Source organism: Pan troglodytes, chromosome 6, assembly GCF_028858775.2.
Source record: "Pan troglodytes isolate AG18354 chromosome 6, NHGRI_mPanTro3-v2.0_pri, whole genome shotgun sequence".
Taxonomy (NCBI): domain Eukaryota; kingdom Metazoa; phylum Chordata; class Mammalia; order Primates; family Hominidae; genus Pan; species Pan troglodytes.
Window position 1 is genome coordinate 34,287,253 of NC_072404.2, and position 18,023 is coordinate 34,305,275.

The following is an 18,023-nucleotide window of genomic DNA, read 5'->3' on the forward strand; positions in this document are numbered from 1 at the left end:
AATTTTTGTATTTTGGGTAAAGATAGGGTTTCACCATGATGGCCAGGCTGGTCTCAAACTCCTGACCTCAGTGCCGATTACACTAGTGATCCAACCGCCTCGGATTAGATTACATTATCGATCCAACATTAGTGATCCTCCCGCCCCAGCATCCCAAAGTGCTGGGATTACAGGCATGAGCCACCATGCCTGTCTGATTATAAGGTTTTTTTCCTGAAAGCTACCTTATTCCAGATGACGTATTTGGATCAAGGGGCAGCAACCTTAATCTGCTGTTAATTTCAAGTCAGCTTATAAAGCCTTGGATAATGAAATATCCAACGTTACGTCTTTGGCATTTTTGGATTTCTACTTACTCCTGCGTACTTGGATAACTTTTGTTGAGGCATATCAAATGCCTGAGATAAGAGGGAATTGAGGACCACGGTTCGCCACCAGAATCACTTGCCAAGCTGGTGCCACAGCTACTTTGTAGTCCCTTGGGAATGCTGAAGCTTGCTGGGGTGGTTGTGGGTGTCTCATTTCACCTGTTGCTCAGGGGTAGCATTTTCATACTGGCAGTTACCCAGTGATTGCCACTCCTCTTGCTGTCCTAAGTAGCAAATCCCAAAAGCTTTCAGCAGGACTGGACAAGGGTTGGTGTACACTTTGCCTGAGAACCTTCTTGCATAGGTGTGGTCTTTCCTGGTAGTAACACCCACCAGGTGGTTTTCCACAGGGAGGATTTCTGCTGCTACCACCCCATAGCAGTTTTCTTCCAAGTACAGTCAGTATGCACTCGAGTAAAGGACAGTAGGAGCCCAGCCTAGGTGAGCCCAAAGAACTACAGCCAAGCAGGGCCTGTGCTCACTCACGTTAATGTTCTGCTCATCTAATTTTGGTATTGGCATAGAAAGGGGGCTCTGAGTGATTGCCTTTCTCACGTTGCTCAGGTGGAAGCAGAAGATATTCATGGATTTCTTTTTCCTTCCTCCCTTTCCCTCTGATCCTTCAGATTTATGAGGAATCCAAGATGAATTTGGAGCAGGAGAGGCCGTTTGTCTGCAGTGCCCCAGGCTGCTCCCAGGTGAGTGTGCGGATCCTCCCTGCTCTGACATGCAGGGCCTACTTTCCGAAAGGGAAGCAACTCTCACCCGGCAATCATGCCTGCCCTGGGCTTTCCTTCTTTACCAAGACACCACCAAAGTCCCCCTCCCCATCAGTATTGTGATCATCATCATTTTCATCGCCATCATTATATTCTGTTTTGAATGGTTTGAAATACTTCCCTCTTATCCCCTGAAAGGTAGCAATGTTAGGCATTTCTGCCCTTAACTTCCTCCTGGAAGCAAGCCAGGTGTATCCTGCCCACCAAATATGCAGGGCCATCATTTCAGAAAGAGGGAACGAGAGTGCTTACTTTTACAAAAGTCACTTGAATATACTGGCTGGGCTTCGAGATTACTGATGAAATAGCTTAACATCATAGGTTAAATTTTATTTTGTTTTGTTTTCCAATTTGAGTAAAAAAACCCCAAACTCCCTATAACTCTTCTAGAGTCTACAGTTTTCCTACGTATGTGAACTTTAAGAGGAGAAATTGTCCTGCTGTGTTGGATTAAATCTCTTTTAGCCTCTGATGGCTTCCATCAAGTGGAATTAGTGTGGGAATTCGAGGAGATACTGCTGGTAGTGTGTTTAATATGGGGTCTGCACACAATACGAGCTCAATTATCGTCCACTATTGTTACTACTATTGCTGCTGCTGCTACCATTATTATATTGGAATCTATCTCTTTGAAAGAAATTAGAAACATTCATCACCTAAAATCAGAGTTTTGCACTTTACCTTTGGAACGTGACAGTGACTTTTTCTACTCTTGACCCTTTGGGTGTCTCCACATTCTAGTCATTGGAAAATAACTACACGTGGTTGCTCTCATGCCTAGATCTTCATTCTGTGGGATATAGGACAAGTTTGGAACCCAGAGCACAGGGGTCTTTCAGGTGTGGCGAGTTACAGTCTTTCCCTCACTCTCCTGCCTGTTTATGTGGTGGGGTTGGCAGTAGAGCATGGAGCAATGCTTAGCAGTCAGATGAGAGCTTGATAAGAAGGATTCATTGAGGACCCTTCTTTTTTTTTTTTTTTTTTTTTTTGAGACGGAGTCTCGCTCTGTCGCCCAGGCTGGAGTGCAGTGGTGCGATCTCTGCTCACTGCAAGCTCCGCCTCCTGGGTTCATGCCATTCTCCTGCCTCAGCCTCCCAAGTAGCTGGGACTACAGGTGCCCACCACCACGCCCGGCTAATTTTTTGTGTATTTTTAGTAGAGACGGGGTTTCACCTTGTTAGCCAGTATGGTCTCGATCTCCTAACCTCATGATCTGCCTGCCTCGGCCTCCCAAAGTGCTGGGATTACAGGCGTGAGCCACCGTGCCGGGCCGGACCCTTCTTATTAACTTCCCTAGGGAGTTTGTGGAGGATTCTGGGAGCCTTTTGGAAGGAAGAGGCCATAGAAATAAAAGACATTGTTGCTGGTGTTATCAACCACTAACTGAACAACCAGAGTCCTTTGCTCAGGTTCTAGAAGTTTCACCAGGGGCTTTGTGTCAATGTTTATTTCCAACTTATAAATAAGAAGAGCAGTGCAAAAATTATTTTGAAGCAAACTGGTTTGGAGATGATTTTGAAGTAGAAAACACTAGGAAAAAAACAGAGTGATAAGTAACTGGTAAAAATCCTGCTAGACCAAGACTCTTCATTGTGGATGCAGAATGTCACTCTACTAAGTTACTAGAGTAACTAAATTAGAACTTAATTCCTAAGGTAGAACTGATTCCCATTCAGCTTCTTTAAAGAGAAGTCTTGATAGCCAAAGGGAATCAGATAATTTGAGCAGTTTGCTTTGCTTTGGTGGTGAAAATGTCACATTGCGTTTGATTCAACTCAAATCTCTCAACACACTTTTTGGGAACCTACTATGTGTCAGGCAATCTGATTGCTCTGGGGAAACAGTAATCACAAGACATATGTGTCCGTGTCCTCACAGAGCTTCTAGTTTAGGAATCAAGTCTATAATCACATGATCAGTAAATCAGTTAATTAGTCAGTTGCAATTTTCCATGAAGGAAGGCCATAGGCCACCTTGAAGAGTATAATACAGGGATTAAGTTTACTTGGGGAGGTAAATGCCAGTCTCCACTAAGGAAGGGGCATTTAATGGAATGGGACTCTCCAGAGACCCAGCAAAGGCAATAGAGTGTTCAGGGTGAGTTAGGATTCCCAGCAACCTCCAGGGTTGTGTAGGACAGTAGAGGAGAGTGTTTCAAGGAAGGGGCTGTAAGCGATATCTAATATTTAGGTAAGTCAGAGAGAAGAGAGCTGCACATTAGTCATTAGACTATATGGCAGAATTTTCCAAGCTTGGCACCGTTAATATTTGGGGGCTGGATAATTCTGTGTCTTGGGAAGCTGTCCTGTGTGTTGTACGATGTTTAGCAGCATCCCTGGCCTCTACCCATTAGATCCCAGAAGCATTCCCCACTTGTGATGACCAAAAATGTTTCCAGACATTGCCAAATGTCCCCTGTGGGCCCAAACTGCCCCTGGTTGAGAATGACTACCCTCTGATTTGCATTTTGGCTTTAGCCTTCCTTTCTTTTTGATCCCTTCTCTTTGGGGAGCATCTACTTCTAATCTATATTCTCCCAAACTATTTTATGTATTGCTGTAAACCCTTCTTCTTTTTGGCAACAGGCAGGGTAGAAAGAAATGAATGCCACAGACGTGTGGTCACTGGTGTCAGGCACTGCTAGAGCTGGGACAGCTAGAGGCCTGGGCAGAGGCTGTTGGCTTTGGCAGCTGGGTGCTCGCCGGCAACCTATGAGAGGGGAACAGGGGCGGAGGCCAAACTGCAAGGGATTAATGAGTGAGTGGGTGGTGAGGAAGCGGAGGTGGCAAGCATAGAGAACTCTTTCAAGAGCACTAGGCAGTGACGGGAAGCGGAGTGATATAACGGTAGCCTGAGAAGGAAACAGCTTTTTTAAAATTAAAGGATAGCCGAGCTGGAGTTTGCCAAGAACAAGAAACCAGTGAGACAGAAGGGGTGAGCATGCTAGTTTACACGGCTAATCCCCAGAAGATAAGGGGTGTAGACAAACTTGGGGAGGAGTGGGGGTGCCAATTCCTCTGAGAAAGGAAGGGTTGGAAAGAGATTCAAGAAAGTGACTTGAAAATGTTGAAGTAGAGGTGGTTAATTAAGGTTGAAGGGAGTCCATTTTGAAGGAACTTGAACTTCTTGGTGAAGGAGCAGGTCATTTCCTTGAGAAGGCTGAATGGACTGAGGAAATGGTTGGACAGACGTGGAAATTGGGATTGACAAAGTTTCTTGATTTTAAGGAACAATTCCAAGCTTCCCCCACTTCAGATTTAAATGTAAAGATGCTTCTAAAACTCGATGTCTTCATTTAATGTGGAAGTGTATTTTTTCCTTGACAAGCTGTTATAAAAATATGTGCATTTTTCAATGGAAGAGGTGTTAGAATTAAGAAAATGTAGCAGTCACCCAGCAGTCACAAAGGCCTCCTGGGGTATTAGAAACTCGCAGTCAAGCCAATTGTTGTGGCCATGGTGTTTACTTTAGGGATGTCCTACAGCCTGGGAACCTGCATGGAGAAGACAGGATGACTGAGAATTGGACACGGGAGTAAATATAAGTTATCACTGCTTGCACTGTGCTAGGGGTGAAGAAATGATTTTTTTCTCCTTTTCCCTCATGGGAAAGAAACTTAGCTGTATTAGGAATGGCCTATAATACGTGGGAGGTTTTTTTGTTTTTTGTTTCGTTTTGTTTTGTTTTGAGATGGTGTTTCACTCTTGTCACCCAGGCTGGAGTGCAATGGCACGACCTTGGCCGACTGCAACCTCTGCTTCCCAGGTTCAAGCGATTCTCCTGCCTCAGCCTCCTGAGTGGCTAGGATTACAGGCACTTGCCACCACGCCTGGCTAATTTATTTATTTTTAGTAGAAATGGGGTTTTGCCATGTTGGCCAGGCTGGTCTCGAACTCCTGACCTCAGGTGATCCATCCACCTCGGCTTCCCAAAGTGCTGGGATTACAGGCGTGAGCCACCATGGCCACGTGGGAGATTTTTTATGTTACCGTTTCTTCGACATTATCTTTGTCTCAGAAGGAAGAGTTTCTCTTGCCCTTTGTAATCTCACAGAGCTCGATGTTAATTTCACTCTCTCTTTGCCTTCTAAATTAACCACGTTCTGAATTCCAGTGGCCTTTCTCAGCTCTGTATCTATTGCAGACTGTATATTTTTGTTATTTTCAATTTGCTGCTATGTTCCTGCTGAATTAAAAAAAATCACGATGTCCTTTATTGTCTCACTTGGAAGGTAATTATAGTCAGTATGTGGTATTATGGAAATAATTGTTATTTAAGAAGTATTCTGGTTCATATCCTACTTTAGGATATTATTTTATAAAGTCAAAAAATGGCTTATAGATATGAAATGAAGGCTATTACCATGTTGTGTATTTTTGTATATACAAATATATATGTATAAAATATAGTATATTTAAAATATAGTGTATATATAAAATATAATATTTTAATAGTATATTTGTGTTATATACGCATATAAAACAAAAATTATAATTAGTTGTTTGACGGAAAGACTAGGCAACTCAGTCTCTAAATCACACGTGGTAGTGCTATGTATTTGGTGCAGTCATTACACAGTGTTATAGACCAAAAGAATGGATGAACCAGTAGCAAAAAAATCATGTCATATAAAGCAAACTTCAGTGTATTCAGAAATCTGGCATAATTACCATGTTTTGCAAAAGTCAATGCTTTCCAATTTATATAATACAAATGACAAGTAAATAAGTGATATTTATTCAGAGAACTACTTTTAGAATATTTTGTATAATTCAGCCCAGGGAATTCCTTCATTCTCATGAACACAAATCCATGCCATTTGCAGAAAACATTTCTACCCTAGTAAACAAAGGTAATTAAAACTTATATTGACTATCCTGAGGAATTAGAAAGCTCTGAAAGATTTCTAAATTGTTGAAGATTTGGAAATGTTCAGCAGAATATATCATCCTCTGTTGTATTTTCATTTGACATTGATAAAGCAGATATTCTGTTAAGTTCAGTTACTACAAACATACCAGTCTGAGGCAGGATAGGCTAGGATCTGCTATAATAACAAATTACCCCAAAGCTTCAATGGCTTAGAGCAACAAAGGCTTATTTCTATTCCCCAAGGATACATTTCTATTGTAGATTGGCAGGAAGTTCTTCATAATCCTTTAGAATTCAGAAATGCTTTTCATAATGCCTCAGAGATTTAGGATGATTGGGTAGCCACTATTTCCAATATTGCTGGTCGCCATGTTAAAACAAAGGGGAAGGGGGAATGCTAGAGTGTCTTACAACAGGAATTAGATGCTGGCCCCTGGGTGACATGTCACTTTCATTCATTACTCAATGGGCAGAACTAGTCACATGGCTTCATGCAACCACAAGAGAGCCAGAAAATTCAGTCCCACCATGTGACCAGAAGTCAGACAGCCAAAAACATTTGGGAGCAGCATTTTTGATAACCATAATATCATTCCCTGAAAATTAAAAATAAGCATTGGTTTATTACATTGTACAGAACATAGAATACTAAAAGTAATTTGTTATGTTACTCTAAAATCATATGTGTAATTTAAAAATATAAGATAATAGGTGGGCAAGGTCTTCATAAATGGAAATATACTGTACAGATTTCACAGTTACATTTGTAGATACATATGTCAAATAATTAGGCATGGCATGTAATTCTTTCCCAAAGTCTGACTTGAATCACGATTCTCTTCTTTCATCATGTATATCTCCTATTTTTGGTTAATCCATAGATAATGTCCAGCATACTTATCATACCTTAGACTTAATTTTTACACTATTGTGTAAAACATTAACTACATTTGAAAAGTTCCAAATGATTTTGCAAAATTCCAGTGCTACTGAGGTCTAAATTCACTTTCATGTTTTGCACATGGTTTTCTCATATGTATAAGAAGAAATGGAAAAATTTTAACTTGTCATGCTGCCATTATTAGTTATTCTTCATGACCACAAATAAGCATTCATTTAAACACTTATTTTTTGTAAAATGCTGCCTACTTAGGTAGGCATTAGGACACAGCTCATTTTTTTGTATATATATGTTATTTTAGTACCTTCAGTATTGTTCATTTACTTCTTCCTGTTTTATTCCTTAAATACAAAGTTTAAAGTGCAAACCCATAGCTCCTAAAGAAATATATAGTTTAGTGATTAATCAGCATAGTTGGATATATCCAGGGACTATCTAAGAAGTAGAGTGCTTTCAAAAAAAGTTCCCAGGGAAGGTATAGAAGGCAAAAATTTTCTGCTTATTATCAGTACTCAGCCAGATTTTTCTGCAATTGTAGTTAACCCCTTTGGTAAACTTTAATGAAAATTAGAATGCATATATTTGGGTGTAATTTAAAGGAACATCCCAGCACATTTGCTTGCATAAAAAAGCTTTGCAACTTCACTTACTCATGCTTTCACACTTTTTCGAAATGTTTTTTTTTTTTTGTTTTGCCTGTCATGTTTGCAATGCTAAATAAGTCTTTTTCTCAATAATGGTAAATATGTTTTTTAAAACTGAATGGCTCCTCTTCTCCCCTCCCTTTTTTTTTTATTCGTCCGACAGCGCTTCCCAACAGAGGACCATCTGATGATTCATAGGCACAAACATGAAATGACTTTGAAGTTTCCTTCAATAAAAACAGACAATATGTTATCAGGTAAGGAGCCATCAGGAAAAGAAGCTTTGGGTGATCAGATCTGTTCCATGCGAGATACTTGTTCTTCTTTTGGTAGGCGAGTCCCACTGGTAAATTGTGCACCTTGAAAATACACATTTCTAAGGTATAGCAGAAATATAATCAGGTAATATTCACCCAAGTGATTGAAGAGCGGCAACTTCTCATTTTCTAGATATGAAATATGTATTACTATGCAACTTGGCTCTATATAAGTTGTTTTAAAAATCACATACCTGGCTGGGCGCTATGGCTCACACCTGTAATCCCAGCAGTTTGGGAGGCTGAGGTGGGCGGATCACTTGAGGTCGGGAGTTCAAGTGATACCAACCTGGTCAACATGGTGAAACCCCATCTCTACAAAAAATACAAAAATTAGCCGGGCATGGTGGGATGCACCTGCAATCCCAGCTACACCGGAGGCTGAGGCATGAGAATCGCTTGAACCCGGGAGGGGGAGGTTGCAGTGAGCCGAGATCATGCCACTGCACTCCAGCCTGGGTGACAGCAAAACTCCGTCTCAAAAAAAAAAAAAAAATTACATACCTGTAATCACACTCAAGCAGCAAATGTGAATTGGGCATCTATGCACGCTGCACTGTTCTGTGAGTCATGGGAAATGCAAAGATTTATATGCTTCCTGTCCTCAAGGATATCACAATATAGCATGCATGTGAAAACTTAGCTAAAATAAAGGATCATCTATGACATACATCAGATGAGCATTTTAAGGAAAAGGTGCTATGCAACTTTGGTAGAATGAGCTCTCTTTCTGGATTGAGATGGTCAGTGAAGGTGTCCTTAGGAAACAATATCTGCCTCATATGTGGGAGATTAAATGAGAGAATGTATGGAAACAGCAAGTGCTCAGCAAATGTGAGCAGAAATAAATAATACCAATAATCCATTAGCTAATTGTGATTTCTTCTAATTTTGAGAGGTAGTACGGCAAATTAGAAAAAGTGCAGGGACAGAAGTGAGGAACCTGAACTCTATCCTGGGCTTTGCCTTACCTGGCCATGACCTTGAGCTACTTACTGAACCTTTTTGGGCTTCAGTTTCTTTTCCCAAAAAATGGGAATGATTGTATCTGCCAAGCCTGTTTCACAGGCTTATGATGGAGATTCAGTGAAAGAATGTAAGGAAAAGTGTTGCATAAACCCTAACAGGATAATCAAATAGTTTCCTGTTATTCTTCTTAGGCTAGACATTTTTCACCTTAGCACTTCTCTCCTTAGCACACCTATGGATATGTTTTAAATGTATTAGAAGAGAAACAAACTGTCCTGCCAGGCCTGGCTCATGTAATTTAGTGTTTCTATGTTACTTTAATTTTAAAAGTGCTTTATTATTACAATATTTTAAATTCTTTTTTACTGATTTTATTTTAAGTTCTGGGAAACATGTGCAGGCTATCACTATTATCAATAATCCTCTAAGGGTTTTGTCAGACAGGTTATTGTAACCCATTGTTATTGATAGAGGAGGAAGGGCACAGGTGATGGAGCTTCTGTCCCAGGCTCAGAACACAGGGAAAAGATGAGGGCCCTTGATCCTGCAGTCCTAACCCACTAACCTGCACATGGCTACTGCATCATCAGACTTTGCCACTTTATAGACACGGTCAAATTCTCCCAATACTCCCGGTGTCGGAGCCACCCACACATCCAGTGACTTGTTGATAGTGCCAATGTGCTCTGGCTTGGAAGACACTGAGTTCAAAGGCAGCATCTGCCCTTCTCTTCACCCACCACTCGCCACCTCTCAGCCTCTGTTTGTTGTTGTTGTTTTTTTATGAGCTTGCTCTTTAAAAATTGTTTGATCTCTCTTTAAGTCTACAAACAGAGATGGAGAAACTCACATTCATAATTATAACAGCCTAGAAGGATTAGGAAGGATGGCCTATTCTTTTGTTTTGTATCCGTTATGTTCTATAGAGTCAATGTAGTATAACTTAATGGTTCATCAGTGAGCATAGATACACAAGTAGCAAGGCTGTAGATTCTGCAATTCCCAATATTTAAATTCAAAAGTTCTCCCTTTATTTTTCCCAAATTGGATCTCTCAAATAAGCTGCCTAGTGGTAAAGGAGTGGGAGGTGAGTTTAGGGAATGATGATTATGTAGGGAGATTACTACTATAGTGTAAGTACCAGACAGAGCAGCCTTTCAGGCAGGCTGCCAGGCTGGTCCTCTAAGGAGCCCCATCTGAAGGTCTGAAAAAGAGCAGCTGAAGATGTGTGAGCACTGAAATGAAGCATTCTTCTATATAGTGCCTAAAGCAGGTTTTTTGGGTTAATCTCTTGCAGCTTTGCAATTGTTCTTACCGGATCCTTATTAATTTGAGGCTGTTCCTGCCAATCACTGGCAGTGCCAGGTGGAATATTTGGGGAAAAGTAACTCTAATTTTTATTATGTCAAATTTGGAATGAGAAAATGAAGAGAAAAACAGTATGAGTAGTATATTGACATATTTTCTTTTGCTTTCTCATGGTTTATGTTGAGGTTGGTGTGAGGCCATTTAATACTCCTAATGAAATGAAGTGCTAAATTTTAAAACTTGCTACCTACTTTGCATGTTCTTAGGTTCATAGAATTTTCTTACTGGAAGGGAATGCAGAGCTATACAGTCTGGTTCAATTTCTTTGCACTTAGAGAACTCTGTGTAATATACCAACATTGTCCATCCTGAATTATAATAGGCTATTGTGTTGGGTATTTTTACTTTGTTATTTTTTTAATTTTTTCTCCAGGAAATCCTTCAGTGTTTATTTTTCTCAAGCCTTATTTTCCATAAGGCTAATTGTGGCATATTGGATTATGATTACATATATGACAAGATTTTACTTGACTGTTGCTTGATCTATTTAAATTCAATTTATCAAAAGCTTCAGAGAATACTTTTCTTAAAACTATGTTTGTAGGCCAAATTAGTTTGTAATTGTATTTTGTCATACTGTCCATGATGAGTTTTAGTATCTTATGAGTTTTAGAATTAGTTCTTTTATTTTACATGTTTATGTGATATTATAATACTTTTTTTTCTTAAAAGATCGCTAGAACTCACACTAAAGCCTTCTGGTCCTGGAAAACAAACAAACATGCTCATTAAAATTTTATTTACCTTATCATATTTTGTGGCCTATCATGAAGATGAATGATTTTATATGACTTGTAATATAGTAACAACAATAATAAAAATAATATAAATCAAAATATTAGGGTAAAAATCTTCAAGTTCCTTGTAGACTACTTTTTCAAGCAATATTCAATTACACATTTTATTTCAGATGAGTTGAGGCTCATCATATTTTAAGAAGATAAAATATAATAGATATTTGTATGACAAACTTCAGAATATCTGGTTAACCTTTATTTTGGAACATTTTGGAAAATCACTTTATCCTTAATTAGTTGTAAATATTGTAGTTGGGGAAGGTGTTAAGATGTCACAGATACACTCTAAGTTTCCAACAGGTTGAAAGATCAGAAATAATTTCATAGCTTTGTCATAAGGTTCATTTCATTTAGGACAGGTAGAGTCACTCCCAAAAAGTGATTGTAAATGATTTTTGACATGCCACCAGGTAGGGTATTAAAAGTGACAGTCCCCGTGTTTTATTAGAATAAGCCCTATCTTCTGGGTAGACAGTAAACATAAACCCCTTATTCAAAGGGACAGAGTAGAGACACAAATGGAGATGACAGTGTTGGATTTTGAGAGCAAAGACTTGCACAACCCTTCGCCTGGGTCCTCTCATCTTTATTTGGTCCACGTGATGCATTTCTAGAGTCCTAATGTGATGATAGATGTGAATCATTCTCTTCAGCTGTTCTCATTGTGAAAAAGGATAATTTCATAGTAAGGGAAGTTGTGATATAGAAGGTTTTTGAGTGCCAAGTTTGAAGTGGGAATGTGTAGAGGACAATGCACATCCATAGGCAGCTTTCAAAATTACAAGCTATTATGTGATGCAACGTTTGGTTTGAAAATCATGATCAAATTTCAGCAGAGCGGTAAAGAGGGTGGTGTTTGAGTCTATTTCCATGGTAGTACGGGTAGGAACCTAGGAATTTCCAAATCTTGTCTTGTTAAATGTCCCCACCCTGAGTTCTTTATAGGGTTCCTGGGTTCTGTGCAGGAAAAAAAAAAAAAAGACCCAGAATCAGAATCAAAGTGCAACCTTATTTATAGCTGAACAGACAAGTAATATTCCAAATGAGAATTCCTATTAAAACAAAAATTCAAATGGAGCACATGACTTTTTCTCCATCTCCACTGTAAATCTTGATACCAGCGAGTTCAGTCTTTACTGTGGAGAGAGGTTGAGACAGCCCTCCAAGGTAGGGCTGTGTGTGCACATGTGTCCTCTCATGTGCTCACACGTGTGTGTGTGTGACCTAATAGATGATAGATTGTGTTGCCTGGAGGGAGAGGGGAAGATAAAGTTCAAGAGTGTTGTGGATCTTTCCCGCAAGGTAAAACCCAATTGACATCTCATGTGGGAAGCCTAAGAAAGATAAGAAAGACACACGGAACCGTGTGTCTTTTTGTTTTGTTTTGAGACGGAGTTTCGCTCTCGTTGCCCAGGCTGGAGTGCAATGGCGCTATCTCAGTTCACTGCAACCTCTGCTTCCCGGGTTCAAGTGATTTTCCTGCCTCAGCCTCCTGACTAGCTGGGATTACAGGCGTGCACCACCACACTCGGCTAATTTTGCATTTTTAGTAGAAATGGGGTTTCTTGATGTATTGTATGTCAGGCTGGTCTCGAACTCTCAACCTCAGGTGATCTGCCCTGCTTGGCCTCCCAAAGTGCTGGGATTACAGGCGTGAGCCACAGCACCCGGCCAACTGTGTGTCTTTTAAATGCCTTGGTAGCCTACCTGCTGACGTCATGGCCCAGCTAATGCTATAGGCAACTGGTCTGTGCTTGGATGGAAGTTAGGGCAGGCACCAGTCAAGGTGTAGGAAAAGGGGCTGAAGTTGCCCTTCTACAGCCATGTGATTCATTCATTCAACAAACACTCATTGAGTGCCTACAATAAGTGTTAATTGCTGCATTGAACAAGACAGGTGAGGTCTCTTTTTTCATGAAACTTACTACTCAAGTGGGGTGCAGAGGAAGGGAGATAATAAATAACAACAAAAAACCCAGATAAGTAAATAAGTATCAGTTAGTGACAAGTGCTATGATGAAGATAAAACATGACTGTGATAGCAAGTGGCCAGCAGGAAGCGGGGTCAGGAAAGGCCTCTGGGTACTTTAGGCTCAGGTGTCCTTTCTCCCTGACCTCTGAATGTGGTGGGACTGGATGTGGGTAAGACCACAAGACCAAGTGTGGCACAGCTGACTATATCTTGAGCTGACACTGAAGAGAGGCAGGAAAGACTGGCTTCTTTATCCCATCTTCCTTTATTCATCAGATTCTCAGCACTCACCATTTGATAGAAAGCATCTAACATAAATGACAATATAGTCCTTCAGAACCCAACTGTGTCCCTGGATTAGGTCTATAATCAGGGCCCATCTCTAGTTCCAGGCTCTAAACCTGATTCTCACCATGGAGAAAGCAAGAAAGTAATTCAGGGAAGTAAAACATTTGTCCTCGAGAGGCTAATCATGATCATCCAATCACAGAACTGAGATCCATTGCTCATGGTTCTTTGCTAGAAGAGTCTACTTAATAATCCCTGGGCATTTTAAGGGGGAAGCTGGAGGGAAGATGGCATATCTCACTCCAAATTCTTTTTTAGAACGAGTTAGGGTATTGTAAAAACTGAGTAAATAAATCACACGCACACACACACGTGACCCATACTTACCTCTTCTTCTTGGCAATTCCATTGATAGTAAAGGTATATAGTAACTTCCCACCGTGTGTATTAATTGGATCTTTATGGAGCAGAGGGTGGGGGAGATGGCTTGCACCAGAGGGCAGCATGGTAATAATACTAGCTACCGTTTATTGCCTTCCCTTATACCAGTCATTGTGCCCTATGCTTTACATACATTAGGTCATTTAATCCTTACCACTTTTTTTTTCATATGAGGAAATAAGATCAAAGGAATAAGTAGTTTGCTCAAAGTCCATATATGTCTGTAATTTTCCTACCATACACCTAGATGTGTGAGCTGTACATACTAAGAACACATTTTGGTCTCAGTTGTATGTTTGGATATAAATCTCTGAACTACTTTTTCTTATATTATTGGTATCTCTTTAATAGTCATCCAATGGAGAAAATAATCAAAAGTTTTTAGGAGATTCTTCTAACACATAAGCATTGAAAAGAACAAAGAGTTGTGGTTTAAAATCAGATTGTCTCATCCATTGTGACAAATAGAATGTAAGTGTTACTGGCATTTATAGGAGTTGTCCGTTTCTCGTCCGTATTCTTAGCTGGTCAAGCAAAATGGAATTTTGAATAATTCCCCTGAATCCTTTGGAGGCCTTGCTCTGCAGTATTCTTTTTTATATGAAAAGCTTGCTTGCTGTCTTTGTTCTGTCTGGAAACCAGTCCCCTTTGACTAAGAGTATAGGAGAACTCAGGCAATCAGGGACTCAGTGGAAAGTTAAGCATTAGCTTCTGCTATTCAGGGCAATTTTTGATAATAAAATCACCTTGGGTCCCCTAGCTCACTTGGCCAGCAGAGACTTGATCTCTTGGTGTTAATAACCCTTCTTACTAGCTTAGCCTCAGTAATGCAAATTGAAATTGTGGCTTGATTGCAGTTGGAACACTTGGGGTAGCTCATGGTTGATCGTGAGTAGGTGTGGAATATATAATTGGTTACTTTAAAACTATGTCTTTTGGAGCTAGTTGAGCATGCGTTGTAAGAGACACCTTTGTCAGAGCATTGTCTAATGGACTCACAGGCACTTGGAAGAGCATCTAGTCCCACAGTTGTCTATCTTGGCAATGAATGGATCCCAGTATATGAGTCAAGAGTGTAAGAGGGTGTTTCATCTCCCCACTGACCTGGATCACCCTGGCCAGGATGGTTTTTAAGCATTCCATGTCTGTTGCTTAAAAACCAGGTTTGCCTTGGTTTGTCCCATTGTAGCACTGCCTTTCAGGACAGATGCAGGGAAACAGTAACATCAGTGTTACTGAGAGACTCCTATTATATATTCACACTCAATAAAAGGCACATTTGTTGCAAAGAAGTCTAAAATTCCATGCAATTCTGTGTGTTGTGATTGATTATCGATCTTACAAATGATTATGTGTATTAAAATTCATTTAATGTAAATTTTCTTAAATTAGGGCTCTATTAAAATTTAGATAGGGACTAAGTTGGAATATTTTAAAGAAAGCATTTGCTGAAATATTTATGAGATAAATGTAACCAAAAAAAAATATGAAAAGTACCTAAGAAAAATACCTTTTTAGATAACTCTAACTCTTACTAAAAAAATAGATATACTAATTCCAATATTTTTCTCCACTGATTTGAATAGCCCTCTTGAGGAATCCTATTAGGCCACCTTTTTGTTTGGTTGAATCTGAGTCATGCAAATAATAAAAATGCATTGCCTTTAAAGAATATCCTGTAATTAGACTGGCCGCTAATTCAAACTAACCTTTATTGTAACTAATGAGGCTTTTTATAGTATTTCTAGCCACTATCAGTTTCATGCCATATGATGTAACATTATTTTCACAGTCCTTTAGTAATACCATAGTTGTGAATATCAGACCAATAGGAAAGAAAATTTTGCTTAGGAAGTTAATATTATTTTCTGGTATGTGATGGGACCCCTGCATTTTCCCTTCTTTTCTTTTTTAAATTGGTGATTTGTCACTTTGACTTTTTTAACCATTGAGGAAAATGAAACAGAAAAACACATAATACAAATGCAGCTCTGAAAGGGAGTAAGGTAGCAATCTATTATTAAATGTAGGGCAGACTAAATGCTTTTTAAAAGAAGAATCAGATTTCAGAATTTAGCATTTTTCTTGTCATTTAGTTTTACTTTGGAATAATTGCACTTGCTGGGCTGAAGCTGTTGATGCTCGGCAGACTATGAACTGATAGGAAGCGCTAAGAGTCGCATACGCATTGAGCCGTATGCTTGTCTGCCCAGTTGATAATGTGACTGATTGGGTAATTCCTAATTCATAAGGCCAAGTTTGTAGCAATCTGCTGGATCGATCCACAAGTAGTCTCAGCAAGGCAAGTATCCTGTACCTACCAATTTACAGAGGCAGTGATTCCATGATTTGGAAATTGTGTCATATAATTTGATTGGTAATTGATAATCCTAACAACTTTCGGTTCTTTTGAAATATTTTGGAATCATTCATATCCCTCACCAATAGAACTGCATTACAATCCTACTGACTCTCTCCTATCTTAAAGGAACAGTTTTGCAATTAAAATACCTGAGAAAATCACATAAGATAACAGAAATATTAGACTACCCATCATCAGTGGGAATTGAGTTTGCCAGTTTTTAATCTTCCTTTTATCCCTTTATGCTTCTTTGCTTGAGATTTAGAAATTGAGGGCCATGATTCATAGAGAGGTAAAGAGAACAGTCATCCTAGCAGCCTCTCTCAGACTCCTGAACTCTGAGATGAGGTCATGAGATGGTCCATGAAATTGAATTCAGGCTGGCATGTGAGAGCCCAAGCCCCAAGCACGTTGAGCGATGTTTTCTGTCTGCTCTTAAAAAAGATTGTTCCCAGATACCAGCACACACCTACACACATGAACAAAGGAGGTTGCAGGAGGATGGCATAGGCATGGGATTGACACAGTCCAGCATCACCAGCCTCTTCAGCCATGGAGAAATGAAAGCTCCGGGGCCAGGGGAGCCACAGACTGCAAAGACAACTGCTTCCCTCCCACCCCCAGAGCAGAAGGACCAGAAAAAGGTCCCAGGGCTGTTACCAAATGTGATTTTCTTTGCTGTAGGATATAGTTAGAGAAAAGCAAAGTCGATACCCACATTTGGAATAGATAAGGCACACTGTCCCAAATTTTAAATTCATTTTCTTTTTGTGAGTGAGCTATTCTTTCCAGTTACAACAAGAACCAGAAAATGGGGCTTAACTTTTGTTTTAACATTTATGAGAATTAATACAAGGTCTCTAGTTATCTTTGATCTCACACGGTACCAGTTCCAAGTAAGCCAGAAAATGTGCAGATGTTAAAAAAAGGGGACAGCTAAATCTATCAACACACGAATGCCTTGTCAAATAACTATTTCTGCTGAAATTAGACCTGAAGATGGTGTGCAATCTCCATGGCCATAAATTAAAATTCTTGTAAATCACACCTTATTTAGAGCCAAGAGCAGGCACCAGTCAGCTCCAGCCCCAGTGATTTCTAGATCCTGAATAATAATGGCGGATGCTCCATTGGTGCATAATATCTAAGGTGTGCTCATTGAGTATTGATAGGAGGCCCTTGGGGGGTTTACAGGAGCTGGTTTCAATAAGAACTTAAAGCCAAGACGATTGTTTCAGGCCTTCCACTCACTGTTCTTTTAGTGCTTCAACTACAGTGAGGACCCTCTGAATGAGAGAAGGGAATAACCCCATCTCAAACCAAACTAAAAACAAGGAACTTTTGAGTTCGAGAGTTGAAAGTTTTTTTTGTTGTTACTGCTTTTGTAAATCTGAAGTGGCGCTGCATAAACACCCGTGTGTTACCCTCTCCAGAGAGTTTGCAAATAGCCCACCAGGTTCCCAGGAGACCTAAGCACCAGGGCAAGTGCGAGTAGGAACTGTTACCCACTCCTCTCACTGTCTCGCATATCCTTGGGGATTTCTTTGACAAGAAAGATTGGCACCAAAAGGAGTTTAAAAAAACCTCCTTTGCAACGTTTGTCATATTTCAGTATCTGGTTCCCTTGGTGAGTTGGTTTGCTGAAAAAAAGGAGTGTCTTTTCATGGAATCACTACCTCTGTAAATTGGTTGGTACAGGATACTTGCCTTGCTGAGACTACTTGTGGATCGATCCAGCAGAGTGCTACAAACTTGGCCTTATGAATTAGGAATTACCCCATCAGTCACATTATCAGGCCTGGGGCAGGTCTCAGTTTCTTCATATGTAAACCAGGAAAAATAATTTTTACATAATATGGTTGGTGTAAAAACTAATGAGATGCTGTATGCAAAGCACTTAGCAGAATATGTGCTCATGCACGTGCACACACACGCACACGCGCGC

At 39.9% G+C, this 18,023-nt stretch overlaps 1 protein-coding gene across 8 annotated transcripts in view; it reads left to right on the top strand.

Moving 5' to 3' along the window:
* The window catches only part of CREB5 (cAMP responsive element binding protein 5), a 416,043-nt gene that overhangs the window by 77,795 nt on the left and 320,225 nt on the right, over positions 1-18,023 (top strand). For 4 of the 8 annotated variants that reach the window (XM_009452831.5, XM_063815284.1, XM_054687448.2 and 1 more), the window contains exons 2-3: positions 995-1,066; positions 7,728-7,821. In XM_009452831.5, coding sequence (XP_009451106.2) covers positions 1,013-1,066; positions 7,728-7,821 — 148 coding nt within the window. In that variant the 5' untranslated portion in view covers positions 995-1,012. Of the gene's footprint in view, positions 1-994; positions 1,067-3,839; positions 4,082-7,727; positions 7,822-18,023 lie in introns of those variants that run through there. The other 4 variants (XM_063815283.1, XM_063815282.1, XM_063815288.1 and 1 more) reach the window with 2 other exon arrangements.